This window comes from Anomaloglossus baeobatrachus, chromosome 4, assembly GCF_048569485.1.
Source record: "Anomaloglossus baeobatrachus isolate aAnoBae1 chromosome 4, aAnoBae1.hap1, whole genome shotgun sequence".
NCBI lineage: Eukaryota > Metazoa > Chordata > Amphibia > Anura > Aromobatidae > Anomaloglossus > Anomaloglossus baeobatrachus.
Genome location: NC_134356.1, coordinates 528620986 through 528635960, shown reverse-complemented (window position 1 = coordinate 528635960; position 14975 = coordinate 528620986). Strand labels below are relative to the sequence as shown.

The 14975-nt window shown below is 51.3% G+C and overlaps 1 protein-coding gene across 1 annotated transcript in view; it reads right to left on the bottom strand.

The window, feature by feature from the left end:
* Positions 1 to 14975, bottom strand: part of LOC142303990 (gonadotropin-releasing hormone II receptor-like) — a 91335-nt gene that overhangs the window by 52473 nt on the left and 23887 nt on the right. The window contains exon 2 of the mRNA XM_075345924.1: positions 1814 to 2367. Within this exon, the coding sequence (XP_075202039.1) occupies positions 1814 to 2367 (554 nt within the window). The remainder of the gene's footprint in view (positions 1 to 1813; positions 2368 to 14975) is intronic.

The following is a 14975-nucleotide window of genomic DNA, read 5'->3' as shown; positions in this document are numbered from 1 at the left end:
AACCGCCACTGCTTAATGTAGGTACTCCAGGGATGGTGGTAGCTACAGCTGAGATGGTAGGCCTTCCGCAGGTAGGGCTGTGCCTGGGAGAGGTAATGGGGCAATAATGGAGACCACACCAGGTTGTCTTTAACAGTCTCTACTCACTGTGGACCCAGGGATTGCGGATTCAGGTCCCTGGAGGACCAGTGCCAATGTAGTGACCCAGGTTGCTCTGTCCCCGGCATTCTCTGTAGATTGAGTCCCCTTAGCATGGAGCGTTTGGGAACCCCGACTGTCCCTTTTGGGGTACAGTCTCCTTCTCCGTACGGCGGGCAGTGAGGACCCTGTGGGGAGGTAAGTGTGTGAACCCCGATCCTAGTCTACTGCTGATGTCCCCGGATTATTTGGTTCGGTGAAGTCTGTGAAGGTGTCCTCACCGGGCAGGTATTTGCCAAACAGTCTAAAACTTACGCTTGACCTAGGACCCTGTGCCCCGTGCGTGCTCCTGTCCCAGCAGTATCTTGGTACCTGTCCTGGCGACCTTTCTCCTGTTCCCCCAGGGTCACCGTTACACGGACCCAGCTCAGGCACGTCCGCCCACCTCTCCTGTGTGCTACTCCACTCTCTCCTTACAACTGACTCCCTGACCCCTCCCACCAGGCTGGCTATACCCAGGGACTCGTTACCATGACGACCATCTTATTACACGGTTAACCCTCTATGCCAAGTGTGGAGAGGAGAACTAGGATTTTAGATGTGTTTTGGTGGAAAAGGCACTGATACTCCAGGTCCCAGGGGGTAGGTCCTGCATCCCCAAGAGGATGCAGTTTCCTGAGATTCTCAGGGGCGCTACATTAGCATTTCTGAAGCACAATTTGTATGCAGCACTACAGATTGTTAATCAGTAGTGATGAGCGAATATACTCGGCACTATTTGTTACTAGCACGAATATTACAATGTTGGCGATAACCGTTACTCGACGAGTATTTTGCTCCTCACCTCTTCAGCTTTGAGTCCCCTCCTTGCATGCTTGGGTCTGATTTTTAGCCACTAAATATGTGGGGATTGCTTGCCAATTATAGTAATGCCATAGTTATCTTTGCTACTGCCATTATTGTGATTGGAAGGCACAGTAAAAAAAAATATTGTGTGGCCACTAAAGCAAGAGCGTTATACTTACTGAGTTTCCCTGCAGCTGTCACACTGATTCTTTTTCTGATAAAGTTCATGAATATGCACTGCTTCCCCCCGCCTCCCTCTGTAACAGTGTCTGTGATTGGTGCCAGTCCTGTTCCCCGAACCCACCCTCTTTGCCGGCTTCTGTGATTTGTTGCCCTCACACTAGCTGTCTGGGTCCCCGGAGTGGAGGGTAAAAAAATAAAATAATAATTGGACAAAATGGCACAGGGTCCCCCATATTTTGATACCCAGAGCACATAAAGCAGACATCTGCAGGCTGCAGCCCCTAGTTGTGTATGTTACCTTGGTGGTGTATCAAACTATAAGGGACCCCATGCATTTATTTTAATTATTTAAATAAATAATTTTAAAAAACGACACTACACCCGATCAGTCTTTTGTTATCAGTAGGAGCCGATCAAACACTGTAAGTGGCTCTCACTGGGTTGACCTAAGGATAGGCCATCAATATAAAAGTAGTGGACAACCTCTTTAAGTTGATGGCTCATTTAAAACACAAACTATTCACTGCTGTCCAAGTTGTGGGCCTATTTCCATTATTTATTCAGGTCCCATAATAAGCGTGACCTATTTTACATAAATTACACTGCAGAATTAGCTTTAGCTTAATTGAAAAAAAAATGTAAATACCTGTGGCATTGACAGTATGACGCTCATCAGCCAGGCAGTGGATAACATTATCTTATTCTTCTTCTTGGCATCATTTATGGCTAGTGGGTTGAGGATTGCAGATTGCCTGTCTACACTGATTACCACAGTCACAAAAGCACAAGAATACATAGACAGAAGCTTGAGAAACATGAGTATTCTGCAGGCTATGTCCCCCGCCTGCCACTGCACGGTGATATTCCAAATGGCATCTAGCGGCATGACAATAAATGTGACTAGGAGGTCAGCTGTGGTCAGGTTAAGGATTAAGATTCGGACATGTGACCTTTTCTTCCTACTTGTTCTTGCAGCGGCCCATAGAGTAGCCAAGTTGCAGGAGGCAGAAAGTGTGAAAATAACAAAGGTGATGATAACCCGGGCCTTGGCGGCTGGAGAGAAGGTGGGGAGCTGGATGTGATTATGTGTAATATTGACGGAAGATGTGTTCATATTCAGTTCACACGAGTTGCTGAACCACTGTCCACTCATACAGCGTTTGTTGCCAAGTTCCTTTGTGGTGTTCAGGATATCCATTTCTAGGAGAAAAACAATATACAATTATTTATTTATTTATTTATTTAACTAAAGCATGATAAAGAAAACTATTCATCTCAAGGGTACATATAGCTAGCGTATAACTCAGTGCCATTCGATAATTTGTCAGATAACATTCGCTCCAAATTCATACTATGTGTGGTGCCGACCAGCGCTTTTTTTTCTCATGCTGATTTGGCATGAGAAGCAAATTGCTGCATGTCGTGATTGGCAGTGTATATCAGACGGCGCGCAACCATTCAAGTCTATGGGTACATGGAAATCATTGTACTGCACACAGATGTCATCTGAGTGCAGTCCAATTTACGCTGATACAGACAATGGAGATGATGGATAAATTAGGTTTTCCACCTCACCTGTGCTCCGATTTTCACATGCGAGACAATTGGATCACAGTAAAATGACATTTGGCTCAAACTCCGATCAGAGTTTGAGCTTAGTGTCATTTGCATAATCCATCCAATTCTCTCATATGAGAGATTACACACTAGTGTGAGCATACCCTTATATAGATAAACACTAATAGCCCCAATGACAGGCTGTGCCAAAAAACTGAATGATTATTTCCAACAACATGATTAAAGAGGACCTGTCTGTAGGTCAAAAGTGGAAAGGTTTTGCTTCTATGTTATTCCTGCTGCTTCCCTCAGTTTTCTGTGTTGTTTGTTTTTATTTTAATCTGTCATATGGTTTTAGTAGTATAGGTCTTTTTATTTGGTGCTAGAGTAACGTGGCACATGGTGAAAGCCATAGACGAGGTACTCATCTCTAAAGCCCAGGCATGTTACAAGAAGGCGAGGGTCCTAGCTGGTTGTGTGCATTTGATCTCTGGAGGTGATATGCCTTTGCAGCCCGCATGATGCTGGTGATTTCAGCTGGCCAGGACCAAATGTTGTACGGTTCAATCGGTTCAATAAGAGAAACTACCATTCAAAAATGAACTTTTTACTCAACGATAACTTGGTGAAGATTATATACAGGTGATAGCAAGTACAAACCTTCCTTCACAATACAAAGGATTTCCACACACAGTCTCAATTCCTTTCTCTTAACTAACTTGAACTCTGTTTCCACTGGTTCGCCAGCCTTCACCGCAACCTAGCATTATACTACAGTCCAGTTACTGAGAGTCCTATTCTCAACCAGTGGGTAAATGGCTTCCTCCCTCTTAAAGAACTTGTTTGCCATTATTGCTGGTACTTTAATTCTCTTCTCCTGATGCTTTGAAACTCCTGCTTGGGGCACTTGCTTTGTCTCACATTCTTCCTGGCCCGTTACCTCTCCGAGTTATAAACTTGGGGCCATACTGCTAGGCGTCCTGTCCCAGAACTCATCTCCAGTTGACCCCTCTGTCCTTCCATCCATTTTCCTTCCTCTCTACTCAGGATGATGCTATCCTCTGCCATGGGCTCTATTCACATCAGGACACCCACATCATGTGACTCTGCTTCTACTGCATGCTGGGCCCTATCTAACCTCCAAGTCAGTAAACTGTCTCTGTTCCTTGTCTTTAGCCCCTCCCATCTTGGGATTACAGAACTGCTCCATTGCCCAACACTGAACCCAAGAATTTGCTTGGAGAACCCAGGTTTGGACAACCTGATTACCTGGCTACATATCTAGCTGTGCTCAATCAGCTTCCTAATTCTTGAAGATTCTAATTTGTGGTGGACCAGTCTAAGGGTTAGACTTTGTCGCTTATACCATCTTGTCTTCTTTCCTAGAATGAACTATATGCTGTTGACTGTTGGTAACCCAATAAAGTTTTACCGCAGTGTGGTACCTTCACCCTGTGTTGTTTGTGTAGTGTTCTGCTCATGGGGAAGGAGTATGGGCATTAAGTTAGATAAGACATATCACAGCGAGACAAATAACTATTTTAATTGAGCATGTCAGTCTTAAATCATTAGCAGAACGGAGGGCACAGGTAAGGTGATAGAGAAGAGGGAGGTGATGTAGAGCAGTGCAGATCTGTGGAGAGCTTTGTGGGTAACTTTATTTTGGACTTTGTAGCGGATGGGCAACCACTGGTAGAGGGTAGAGGCACCAGTGAAGTGGTTGGAGAGGACAATGATCCTGGCTGCGGCATTCAGGATGGATTGGAAAGGGTAGAGTTTAATAATTGCCTATTACTAATAAGGAGACCGATTAGAGAAGTACAATAATCCAGGTGAGAATGAATTAGAGCAACGGTAAGAGTTTTTGCAGAGTTTTTGCAGCATCAGTGGTAAGAAAAGGTTGAATTCTAGAGATGTTTTTGAGGTGGAGGTTGTCACGGGCGGCGGGGCGCTGCGCTCGCTAACGCTCAGGTCCAGCGCTGCTGCTGCTTCTCGGTGGCTCGAGCGGTGGGCCGGATCCGGGGACTCGAGCGGCGCTCCTCGCCCGTGAGTGAAAAGGGGGTGGTTTGGTTTGGGGATTTAGTCCGTGACGCCACCCACGGGTTGTGGTGAAGATGGGCACCACCGCTGCTGGTGACGGGGATCCCGGGAGCGATGGTAGGGAGCAGCTGGGATGTTGTTTTCCCCCTCCGTGGGTAGGGGTTGGTGGTCCCAGGGCCCAGTGGTGTGACGGGGAGGCAGGGTCGGTGAGGTGCAGGGTTGCAGTGACAGCGCGGCGCGGTGCCGGATGGCACGGGTGTACTCACTCAGCAAGAGATGCACAAAGTCTTCGGTAAACCAAACAGCTGGATGGACGGGTCCTGCAGCTGGCTGCAGTGTCTCTCCCTGGACAGGTGATGGTGGCTGTCTCTCTCTGCACCTTTGTGTACTGTCTTGACTACGATGGGTTCCCAACGGTAGTCCACTCCCCGGTGTATGGATGCCGGAGGAGCCTGTTTTGCCCGCAGACGCTGGCCCTTGGGTCTCTAGCCTGTGGCGGTGGCTGTATACCCTCACGGTGCAGACGGTTGCCTTCTAACTGGTCTTTGGTTGTTAGGAAACCCCTGGGGTTCCGGCCACACTCGGATTTGACTTTTGTCGGTGGCTCCAAGCCTGGTCGGGGTACGATGGCCCTGCCTGTGTGTGCTAGCTTCACTTCGCTCCCCGGTCGGTACCGGCGGGCCACCGCCCGACCCCGGTCCTACGGTTCCGCGTTGGATCACTACTCCTGCAGACGGCCACCACCGTCTGCCAACCTTGCTGTCAGTGCCTGGGCCACAAACCCAGACACTCTCCACTTTACTCCTCTCACTTCAACCTCCTAAACTACACTCCTTTCTTTTCCTGCCTCCAGGCCTGTGAACTCCTTGGTGGGTGGGGCCAACTGCCTGGCTCCGCCCCACCTGGTGTGGACTTCAGACCCTGGAGGGAGGCAACAAGGGTTTTGTGTCTGACTAATGTAACTGTCCGGGGGAGGGTGTGTGTGTGTGTTTTGTCTGTGGCTACCTGGCTAGTCCAGGGCACCACATTCCCCCTTGGTGAAATGCAGACCGTCCACGGGCTGCCCGTCCATCACCAGTTTTATTTTTCAAAACTGTAAAAACATAAATAACATGTAAACGGTAAACATATCAACATAAACATTCTTCTGGTCACTTTAAACGTTGCACATATAAAACATTTTTAATCACAGACGAACGGACGGATGTCTTCCGCTCTCCCACCCAAGCAACCTAGCCCTGATGCTGCCCCTAAGAAGTGGGCAGCACCCCTTGACCCCAGTCCAGGTTCAGGCTGCCCGAGCGGGAATGGGTACAGTGTCTCGCACCCGGCTGTCACTTCAGGGGACCCCACGTCCAGGGGGACCCCTGACCACCGGAGGATGGCCAACGGTCCTGGTGGTGGCCGGCACCAGCCTGCTCTGCTGCGGGCCCTTCCTCCAATCTGCCTCTCCGGAGGTGGCAACAGTATCCATCCCACAACACTATTTACAAACCCACCAGTTTGTGGGTGGCCTGCTAGTTCTCGGCCATGTTCATGAGGAGTTTCTCATGTGGGTATGGGGGGGTGTTAACTGAACAAGGACAACTCCAGTCCCAACGGGGACGGTTCTCTTCTCGGACGGTAATCAGATGATTTTTCGGTTTGATTAATTTTCATTCACTCACATATTTACACAATTAGCATACGACACCCTTAGATGGTAGTTTCCCTGTACCTAAGTGGGAATCGACCTAGGTTTTTGTCGTGTGGACCTTCTGGGCCCAATGTTATCGGTGGAGGGCAAGAGGACAGAGGAGACAGTCAGTTCCTCTTCCCTGATGGCAGGTATGGCTAGTGGAGACCCAAGGGGATGGGGTATAGGTGTGTCCCTGGGCGTTTATTCAAGTGGTTCACTGGAGGGCGTCTCCGTCTCTGTTTCTTCCACGTGTTGTGGGAACATTATCACCGGAATAATCACCGCGCCATTCTGCATAGGCCAGTCTGCTGGGAAGTCACCCATTACCGTGTGGATCACCTCTTTTTCTTTCTCCCCGGTTGGTCTGGGGGCCGGAACTTCAGCTGCCACCCTCACCGGAGATGGGCACCTCTTCAGGTGGTATAACACATATGTGACTCAGAGGTCTAGGTAATATATATCATTATAAATCAAACATTTGATTTACCTCTTCAGGTGGTCCCTGGAAACGGTGGCCGAAGTCTTCCACTGGTCACGACTGATCTGGTAGGCCTTCTCATTCTCCCATTCAGTGGGTTGTATGACATACGGGGTTTTCTCCCACTGGTCATCAAGCTTATGGGTTCTTCTTTTCCGTTTTAGCACTACATCCCCAGGTTTAAAGGGACCAGCTGGAGCCCACCTGTTGAAGTACTGTTCTTGCTGTTCCCGGCTCCGACACAGATTCCTTTCTCTGTACTCCTGGACCTGTCGGTACTGTGCTCTCCACCGAGTGTCCCAACCAGGAGTCGAAGGTAGGGCCTCTGGAGCTTCCAAGTCCATTTCCAGGTCCACCGGTAACCGGCCCGGTCGGGCTCTCATCATCTCATCGCTGGTGTGCATTTGGTCGAGCTACAGGGAATGCTATTGTACATGTCTACCAGGTCAGGCAGCTTTTCTTGCCACAGGTTCTGCTCTTCTAACGGTAGCATCTTAAGGAGACCCAGGACCAGATGGTTCATCTTCTCACACATGCCATTAGTCTAGGCATGGTATGGCATGGTCCGAATCTTCTTACAGCCGTATAACAGGCAGAATTCTTGAAACACCTCCACTTAAAAAGCCGGGCCCCGATCGGTAAGTACCCTCTCCGGGTACCCGTGCGGTTAGCAAAAGTAGGCCTGGAATGGTCTAGCTGCGGTACGGCCGGTCAGATCTTTGACTGGGACAACCACCATGAACCTTGAATAGTGGTCTACGATGGTCAGGGCGTAGGTGTACCCACTTCGGCTAGGGGTGAGTTTGACGTGGTCTAGGGCGACCAACTCCAGCGGTTGATGCGTAATGATTGGTTGTAGAGGGGCCTTCTGGCTGGCTTCGTCCCATCTTCTCAGTGCACAGGGACCACACTCTCGGCACCAGGCCTCTACAGACTCCCGCATCCCACTCCAATAGAACCGCTCTCTCAACAGCATCTCCAGCTTCTTCCACCCAACGTGCCCGGCACCGTCATGGTAAGCTCGTAGAACTGTGGGCACGCTAGCCTGGGGGACCACCAGCGGACGAACCTTCTCATGAGTCTTCGAGTTGATCAGTTCCCGATACAGCTTCCCCTGGCACAGGTGCAGCCGGGCTCGTTCTTTCCACAGCCGTTGGGCCTCGGGAGGAGCAGCAGGGTCCATTCCAGCAGAGCCTTGTTCAATCATGGTCTTGATCAATTGGACGGCAGGCGCTTGATCTTGGGCTTCTCTCCAACCCTGACTGGGTAGCGGGTCCAAGCTCACCTGTTGCTGCTTGACATGCAACTTCTCGACTGGTGGCCGGTGGAATGCAGGCAACTCGATTTCTTCGAGATCATCGTCTTCCGACCCCTCATCCGGCAGGTGGGGCATCCGGGATAGCGCGTCCGCGTTGGTGTTCTTGCGGCCGGCTCGGTACTTGATCGTGAAGTCATAGTTAGACAGCCTGGCCACCGCTGCTCCAACGCGCCCAGCTTGGCCGTGTCCAGATGGGTTAACGGATTATTGTCCGTATAGGCGGTGAACTTGGCTGAACCGCTCGGTAATGGCCCACACCAGGGCTAGGCACTCAAGCTTGAAGGAGCTGTAATTCTCGGGGTTCCTTTCCATGGGCCGGAGTTTTCTGCTGGCATAGGCGATCACCTTCTCTCGCCCGCCCTGGACCTGGGACAGGACTGCTCCCAAGCCCACATTGCTGGCGTCGGTGTAGAGGACGAATGGGAGGCTGTAGTCGGGGTACGCCAGGATCTCCTCTCCCGTCAAGGCTGTCTTCAGCTGGTGAAAGGACTCCTCATGCTTCTTCTCCCACACAAACGGAGTTCCAGGGGACCTGCCACCCTTGGTCTGTCCCACGAGGAGGTCTTGCATGGGGGCAGCCATCTTCGTGTATCCCTTAAGCCCGCTACACACGCTTCAATATATCTCACAATCCGTCGTTGGGGTCAAGTTGTAAGTGACGCACATCCGGCATCGTTTGTGAGGTATCTGCGTGTGACATCTACTTGCGATCAGGATTGAACGCAAAACCGTTGATCGCAAACACATCGTATCATTCTCTAGAATTGAGCGTTTTGTTGCACGAACCTAGTCAATTGTAACGTGTGACATCCCTCATACGATTTTGGTGTCTGATGCAATGTGCGCAGGTGTGCGCTCTGCACCGCAGCTTAAAAAAGGTCCGCTTCAGAGCGCAGCTGAAAAGCTGCGTTCTGAAGCGCCTCACAATGTCTGTCAGTCACTAATCTCTGTCAGTCGGTCACTATCTCTGTCCCTCACTCTCTGTCCATGTCAGTCTATCCCCCTCTCTCATATACTCACCGATCCCCGATCCCCGGCGCTGCACGGCGTTCACACTGCTCCGGCGGCTTTTACTGTTTTGAAAAAGCCGGCCGCCCATTAAACAATTTCGTATTCCCTGCTTTCCCCGCCCACCGGCGCCTATGATTGGTTACAGTGAGACACGCCCCCACTCTGAGTGACAGGTGTCACACTGCACCCAATCACAGCAGCCGGTGGGCGGGTCTATACTGTGTAGTGAAATAAATAATTAAATAATTAAAAAAAACGGCGTGCGGTTCCCCCCAATTTTAATACCAGCCAGATAAAGCCATACGGCTGAAGGCTGGTATTCTCAGGATGGGGAGCTCCACGTTATGGGGAGCCCCCCAGCCTAACAATATCAGCCAACAGCCGCCCAGAATTGCCGCATACATTATATGCGACAGTTCTGGGACTGTACCCGGCTCTTCCCGATTTACCCTGGTGCGTTGGCAAATCGGGGTAATAAGGAGTTATTGGCAGCCCATAGCTGCCAATAAGTCCTAGATTAATCATGTCAGGCGTCTATGAGACACCTTCCATGATTAATCTGTAAATTACAGTAAATAAACACACACACCCGAAAAATCCTTTATTAGAAATAAAAAACACAAACATATACCCTGGTTCACCACTTTAATCAGCCCCAAAAAGCCCTCCTTGTCCGGCGTAATCCAAGATGCTCCAGCGTCGCTTCCAGCGCTGCTGCATGGAGGTGACCGGAGCTGCAGCAGACACAGCCGCTCCGGTCACCTCCACACAGCAAATGAAGACAGCCGCGCGATCAGCTGAGCTGTCACTGAGGTTACCCGCTGTCACTGGATCCAGCGGTGGCCGCGGGTAACCTCAGTGACAGCAGCTGATCGCGCGGCTGTCCTCATTACCTGCGTGGAGGTGACCGGAGAGGCTGTGTCTTCTGCAGCTCCTGTCACCTCCATGCAGCAGCGCTGGAAGTGACGCTGGAGCATCCTGGAGTACGCCGGACAAGGAGGGCTTTTTGGGGCTGATTAAAGTGGTGAACCAGGGTATATGTTTGTGTTTTTATTTCTAATAAAGGATTTTTTCGGGTGTGTGTGTTTATTTACTGTAATTTACAGATTAATCATGGAGGGTGTCTCATAGACGCCTGACATGATTAATCTAGGACTTATTGGCAGCTATGGGCTGCCAATAACTCCTTATTACCCCGATTTGCCAACGCACCAGGGCAAATCGGGAAGAGCCGGGTACAGTCCCAGAACTGTCGCATATAATGTATGCGGCAATTCTGGGCGGCTGTTGGCTGATATTGTTAGGCTGGGGGGCTTCCCATAACGTGGAGCTCCCCATCCTGAGAATACCAGCCTTCAGCCGTATGGCTTTATCTGGCTGGTTTTAAAATTGGGGGGGACCGCACGCCGTTTTTTTTAATTATTTAATTATTTATTTCACTACACAGTATAGACCCGCCCACCGGCTGCTGTGATTGGGTGCAGTGTGACACCTGTCACTCAGAGTGGGGGCGTGTCTCACTGTAACCAATCATAGGCGCCGGTGGGCGGGGAAAGCAGGGAATACGAAATTGTTTAATGGGCGGCCGGCTTTTTCAAAACAGTAAAAGCCGCCGGAGCAGTGTGAACGCCGTGCAGTGCCGGGGATTGGTGAGTATGAGAGAGGGCTGCTAACTTCAGTAACTTAGGAGATTAGCGGTCACCGGTGAGCCCTTCACTGGTGACCGCTAATCAGGACGCGACACAGTCAGAGCCGCAGCATGACAATGAAGTCGGGTGAAGTTCACCCGAGTTCATTCTGACAGTGCGGCTCTGTCTGTGTCTGCTGTCATCTGCCATTCAGCTCTGCTACATGGCTGTCTGTGTCTGCTGTTAGCGGCCATGTAGCAGAGCTGAATGGCAGATGACATAGTAAAAACACATCCCTACACATTACACACGCTTGGCAAGTCAATAAATAAAAAAAAAAAAAGGTGCCCAATGCATACGTCACAGATCACATGATCTAAAGGATCGCACATAACATTGATCAATTTAACATAGACTACTAACGCTCGTGTGACAGCAAATGAACGACCAGCGTGAAATCTCATAAGATCCCATATGCAACCTGGGCGTGTCACATCGCAAATGCGATTGTACAACTAATTGCAACGTGTAAAGTGGGCTTTAATGAAGCGGCGATAGTAGCCCACCAGGCCCAGGAACTGTCTCACTTCCCTCACCGTGGTCGGACTTAGGCAGTCCTGAATGGCAGGGATCTTTTCGGGATCTGGGGCGACGCCTTCCGTGCCCACCACATGTCCGAGGTACTGCACACTGGGTTTCAGTAGGTGGCACTTAGAGGGCTTCAGTTTCATCCCATATGTGGCTAGGGACGCGAATACTTCAGCCAGATGTTCCAGGTGGGCCTCGTACGTCTGGGAATACACGATCACATTGTCCAGGTACAGTAGGACCGTTTCGAAATTGAGATGTCCCAGGCAACACTCCATGAGCCGTTGGAAGGTTCCAGGGGCATTGCACAGCCCGAACGGCATGCTGTTAAACTCGCAGAGCCCAATGGGAGTGGCGAATGCAGTCTTCTCACGGTCCTCGGGTGCAATCGCTACCTGCCAGTACCCGCTAGTAAGGTCAAGGGTAGAGAAGAAGTTAGCAGTTCTCAGCGCAGCTAGCGACTCTTTGATACGGGGGAGAGGATAGGCATCTTTATGCGTGATCTGGTTGATCTTCCGGTAATCCACACACATTCTCATGGTGCCGTCCTTCTTCTTTACCAGCACCAGTGGGGCTGCCCAGGGACTACAACTATCCCGAATGACCCCTGCCTCCTTCATGTTCCCCTCAACATGTCTTTGGCGCATTGATAGTGTGCTGGCGGAATGGGCCTATACCTCTCTTTGATGGGTGGATGTAGGCCTGTAGGGATATGGTGTTGAACCCCCTTAATCCTCCCGAAATCTAACTGGTGTTTGCTGAAAACCTGTTCACACTCCTGCACCACCCTGTATACCCCCTCTTTGTGATGCGTGGGTGTGGCGTCAGTGCCTACGTGTAGTTCCTGGCACCACTCCTCTAACTGTTCAGGGGGTGTATGGTTACTGGCAGGGGATGCTGAGGTAGGAGGGGCAGCTTCGTGAATGGTGTGAGGGTATAGAGTGAGCAACTTGGCAAGGGTAGCGTAACGGGGGGGCCTGACTTCCTCCTCTCCACAATTCAGCACTCTTACAGGCACTCTCCCCTTTTTAACGTCAACCACCCCTCTGGCTGCCATCACCGTGGGTCAGTGCCCAGAAGGCGTGGGTTCCACCATCGCCGGGTAGTAGTAACGCCCCTGGAGGCCTACTGCTGCCCTGCACCAAATCATGATCTCACTTCGGGGTGGCACTACCAAGGGGGCCACATCCATCACCCTTACTCCACCAATCTCTCCACCGGTTGAGTTCACTTGCTGCCGATACAGAAGGGCCCGGATCTCACGCTGCACAGCCCTCTGTCTGCCTCCTCCTGCTGTGGCGGCCAACTGCTGCAACAGACTCAGCACCTCACTCATACAATGCTCCATCACATTGGTCCCTAGGATCACTTTTGGGTTATGGTCACTGGGTTCATTCATCACCACAATCATCCCTTGGTTCTTTAACTCCGCACGTCCCACGGTCAGGGTCACTTGTTTGTATGCCACTTGGGTTAGCGGGAGTCCATTAGCTGCGACAAGGGTCAGGATATCATCCAAGGGGGCAAGTTCGTCAGTACCCCAATACTACTGGTACAGTGTATATGGTATAGTGGTTACCTGTGATCCTGTGTCCAAGAGGGCCATGAGCGGGATGCCATCCACTGCCAGAGGGATGATGGGGCGAGCTCCGACGTACCGGTCTCGCCAATCAGGGGGGCCGTTGGTGTCTACTCCTGAGGATTGGCCCTTGGCCCCAGGGGTTGCTCGTTTAACGGGCACCGCCTAGAGTAGTGGCCAGGCTTGCTGCACCTGTAATAAATAGGAGGCCCATACCATAAGTCATTGGTCCTTCTCCGCTGCATCCATGGGACGTTCTCTGGGCTGTCGGTGAGCTGGATCCTCCCTGGGGGCTTGACTCTCGACGGCAGCTGGAGTGCGGCGAGGATCTTGGCTAGGTCTCCATCCATGCGGCGGTCCTGGGCAGCTAGCTCCTCCATCATCCCGACGGGCGTTGCAGGGGCCAGTAGAGCCGGGAAAGGAGGTGCCACTGTGATGGGAGCGGTTTCAGCCGGCCACGGGGCCACCTCAGGAGCGTCTGGCGTTGGGGCCTGCAGGGCCTTGATGGCCCGCTCTTTCAGCACTGCAAAGTCCAGATTGGGGTGTTCTAGGGCCCACAGCCATAGCTGCTAGCGGTCTTCCGCGGACCCCAGCCCTTGCAGGAATTGTTCCACTAGCATCTTATTGCTGTCCGCATCATTAATAGTGTCCACCCGCTTCAGTGTACGGAGGGCTGTTTGCAAGCGCAGGGCATAGTCTCTTATATTGTCCACAGGCTGTTGTCGGCACTGATAAAACTGCATCCGCAGCTCCGCTTCCGTGCGGGTCTCAAAAGCGATTTGTAGCTTCTCGAAAATGGTAGTCACTGAGGCCCGGTCTGCGTCGGTCCAGGTCTCCGTCTCATGCTCAGCCGCGCCGGTTAGCTGCCCTAGCACCACCGCTGCCCGTTGCCTATCAGTCAAGGGATATAAATCGAGGACCGGGCTAATCTTTTTCCGGAACACCTGCAAAGCATCAGGCTTCCCATCGTACTGCGGTAGCCAGGTAGCACCGGGCACATAGGGCATCACCTGGGCGACCACTGGGCCCGCGGCCTCTCCCGATCCTGCGGCCGGAGCATGGGCTAGCCCGTTTCCATCTACGGGCACTGCTGCGGCTGCGACCGCCACTCCTCTGACGGCTCCGTCGGGCGCAGACATCTTTTTCCCGTCCCCCCTTGGTTCTCTTTAGCACTTCCGCTTGTTGGGGGGGCGGGGCTTCGCATTCGCGCCTTCCCTGCTCAGGGAAGACGCTCGAGCGGGAAATCTTCGCCTACGGTTCCGCGTTGATCCACCACTCCTGCAGACGGCCACCACCGTCTGCCAACCTTGCTGTCAGTGCCTGTGCCACAAACCCAGACACTCTCCACTTTCTCTCACTTCAACCTCCTAAACTACACTCCTTTCTTTCCTTGCCTCCAGGCCTGTGAACTCCTCGGTGGGTGGGGCCAACCGCCTGGCTCCGCCCCACCTGGTGTGGACATCAGACCCTGGAGGGAGGCAACAAGGGATTTGTGTCTGACTAATGTAACTGTCCGGGGGTGGGGGTGTGTGTGTGTTTTGTCTGTGGCTACCTGGCTAGTCCAGGGCGCCACAGAGGTGACATGAGCGAGCAAGGGATCAGAAGTAGGGAGGGAAGGAAAGATCTGAATCAAATATAACCCTACTGCTGGGGAGAAATGGTAGAACCAAAATGGTGACATATTATAGTATAATCAAATACAATATAAAGTATACTTCAGCAAGTAAAGTTTACAAAGTTTCACAATACTCCATATAATACGAACATGCTGATACTTTACCATATGCCTTATTTTTATTGGTATTAAAAGCAGTGGATTGTGATTACATAAAACAGATTGACAGGGATGCCGGATTGAATTGATTTATGGTAATACAAAGATTCTATATATGATCATGCAACACCTAATCACTAGAAGTGAATAAAGTAAC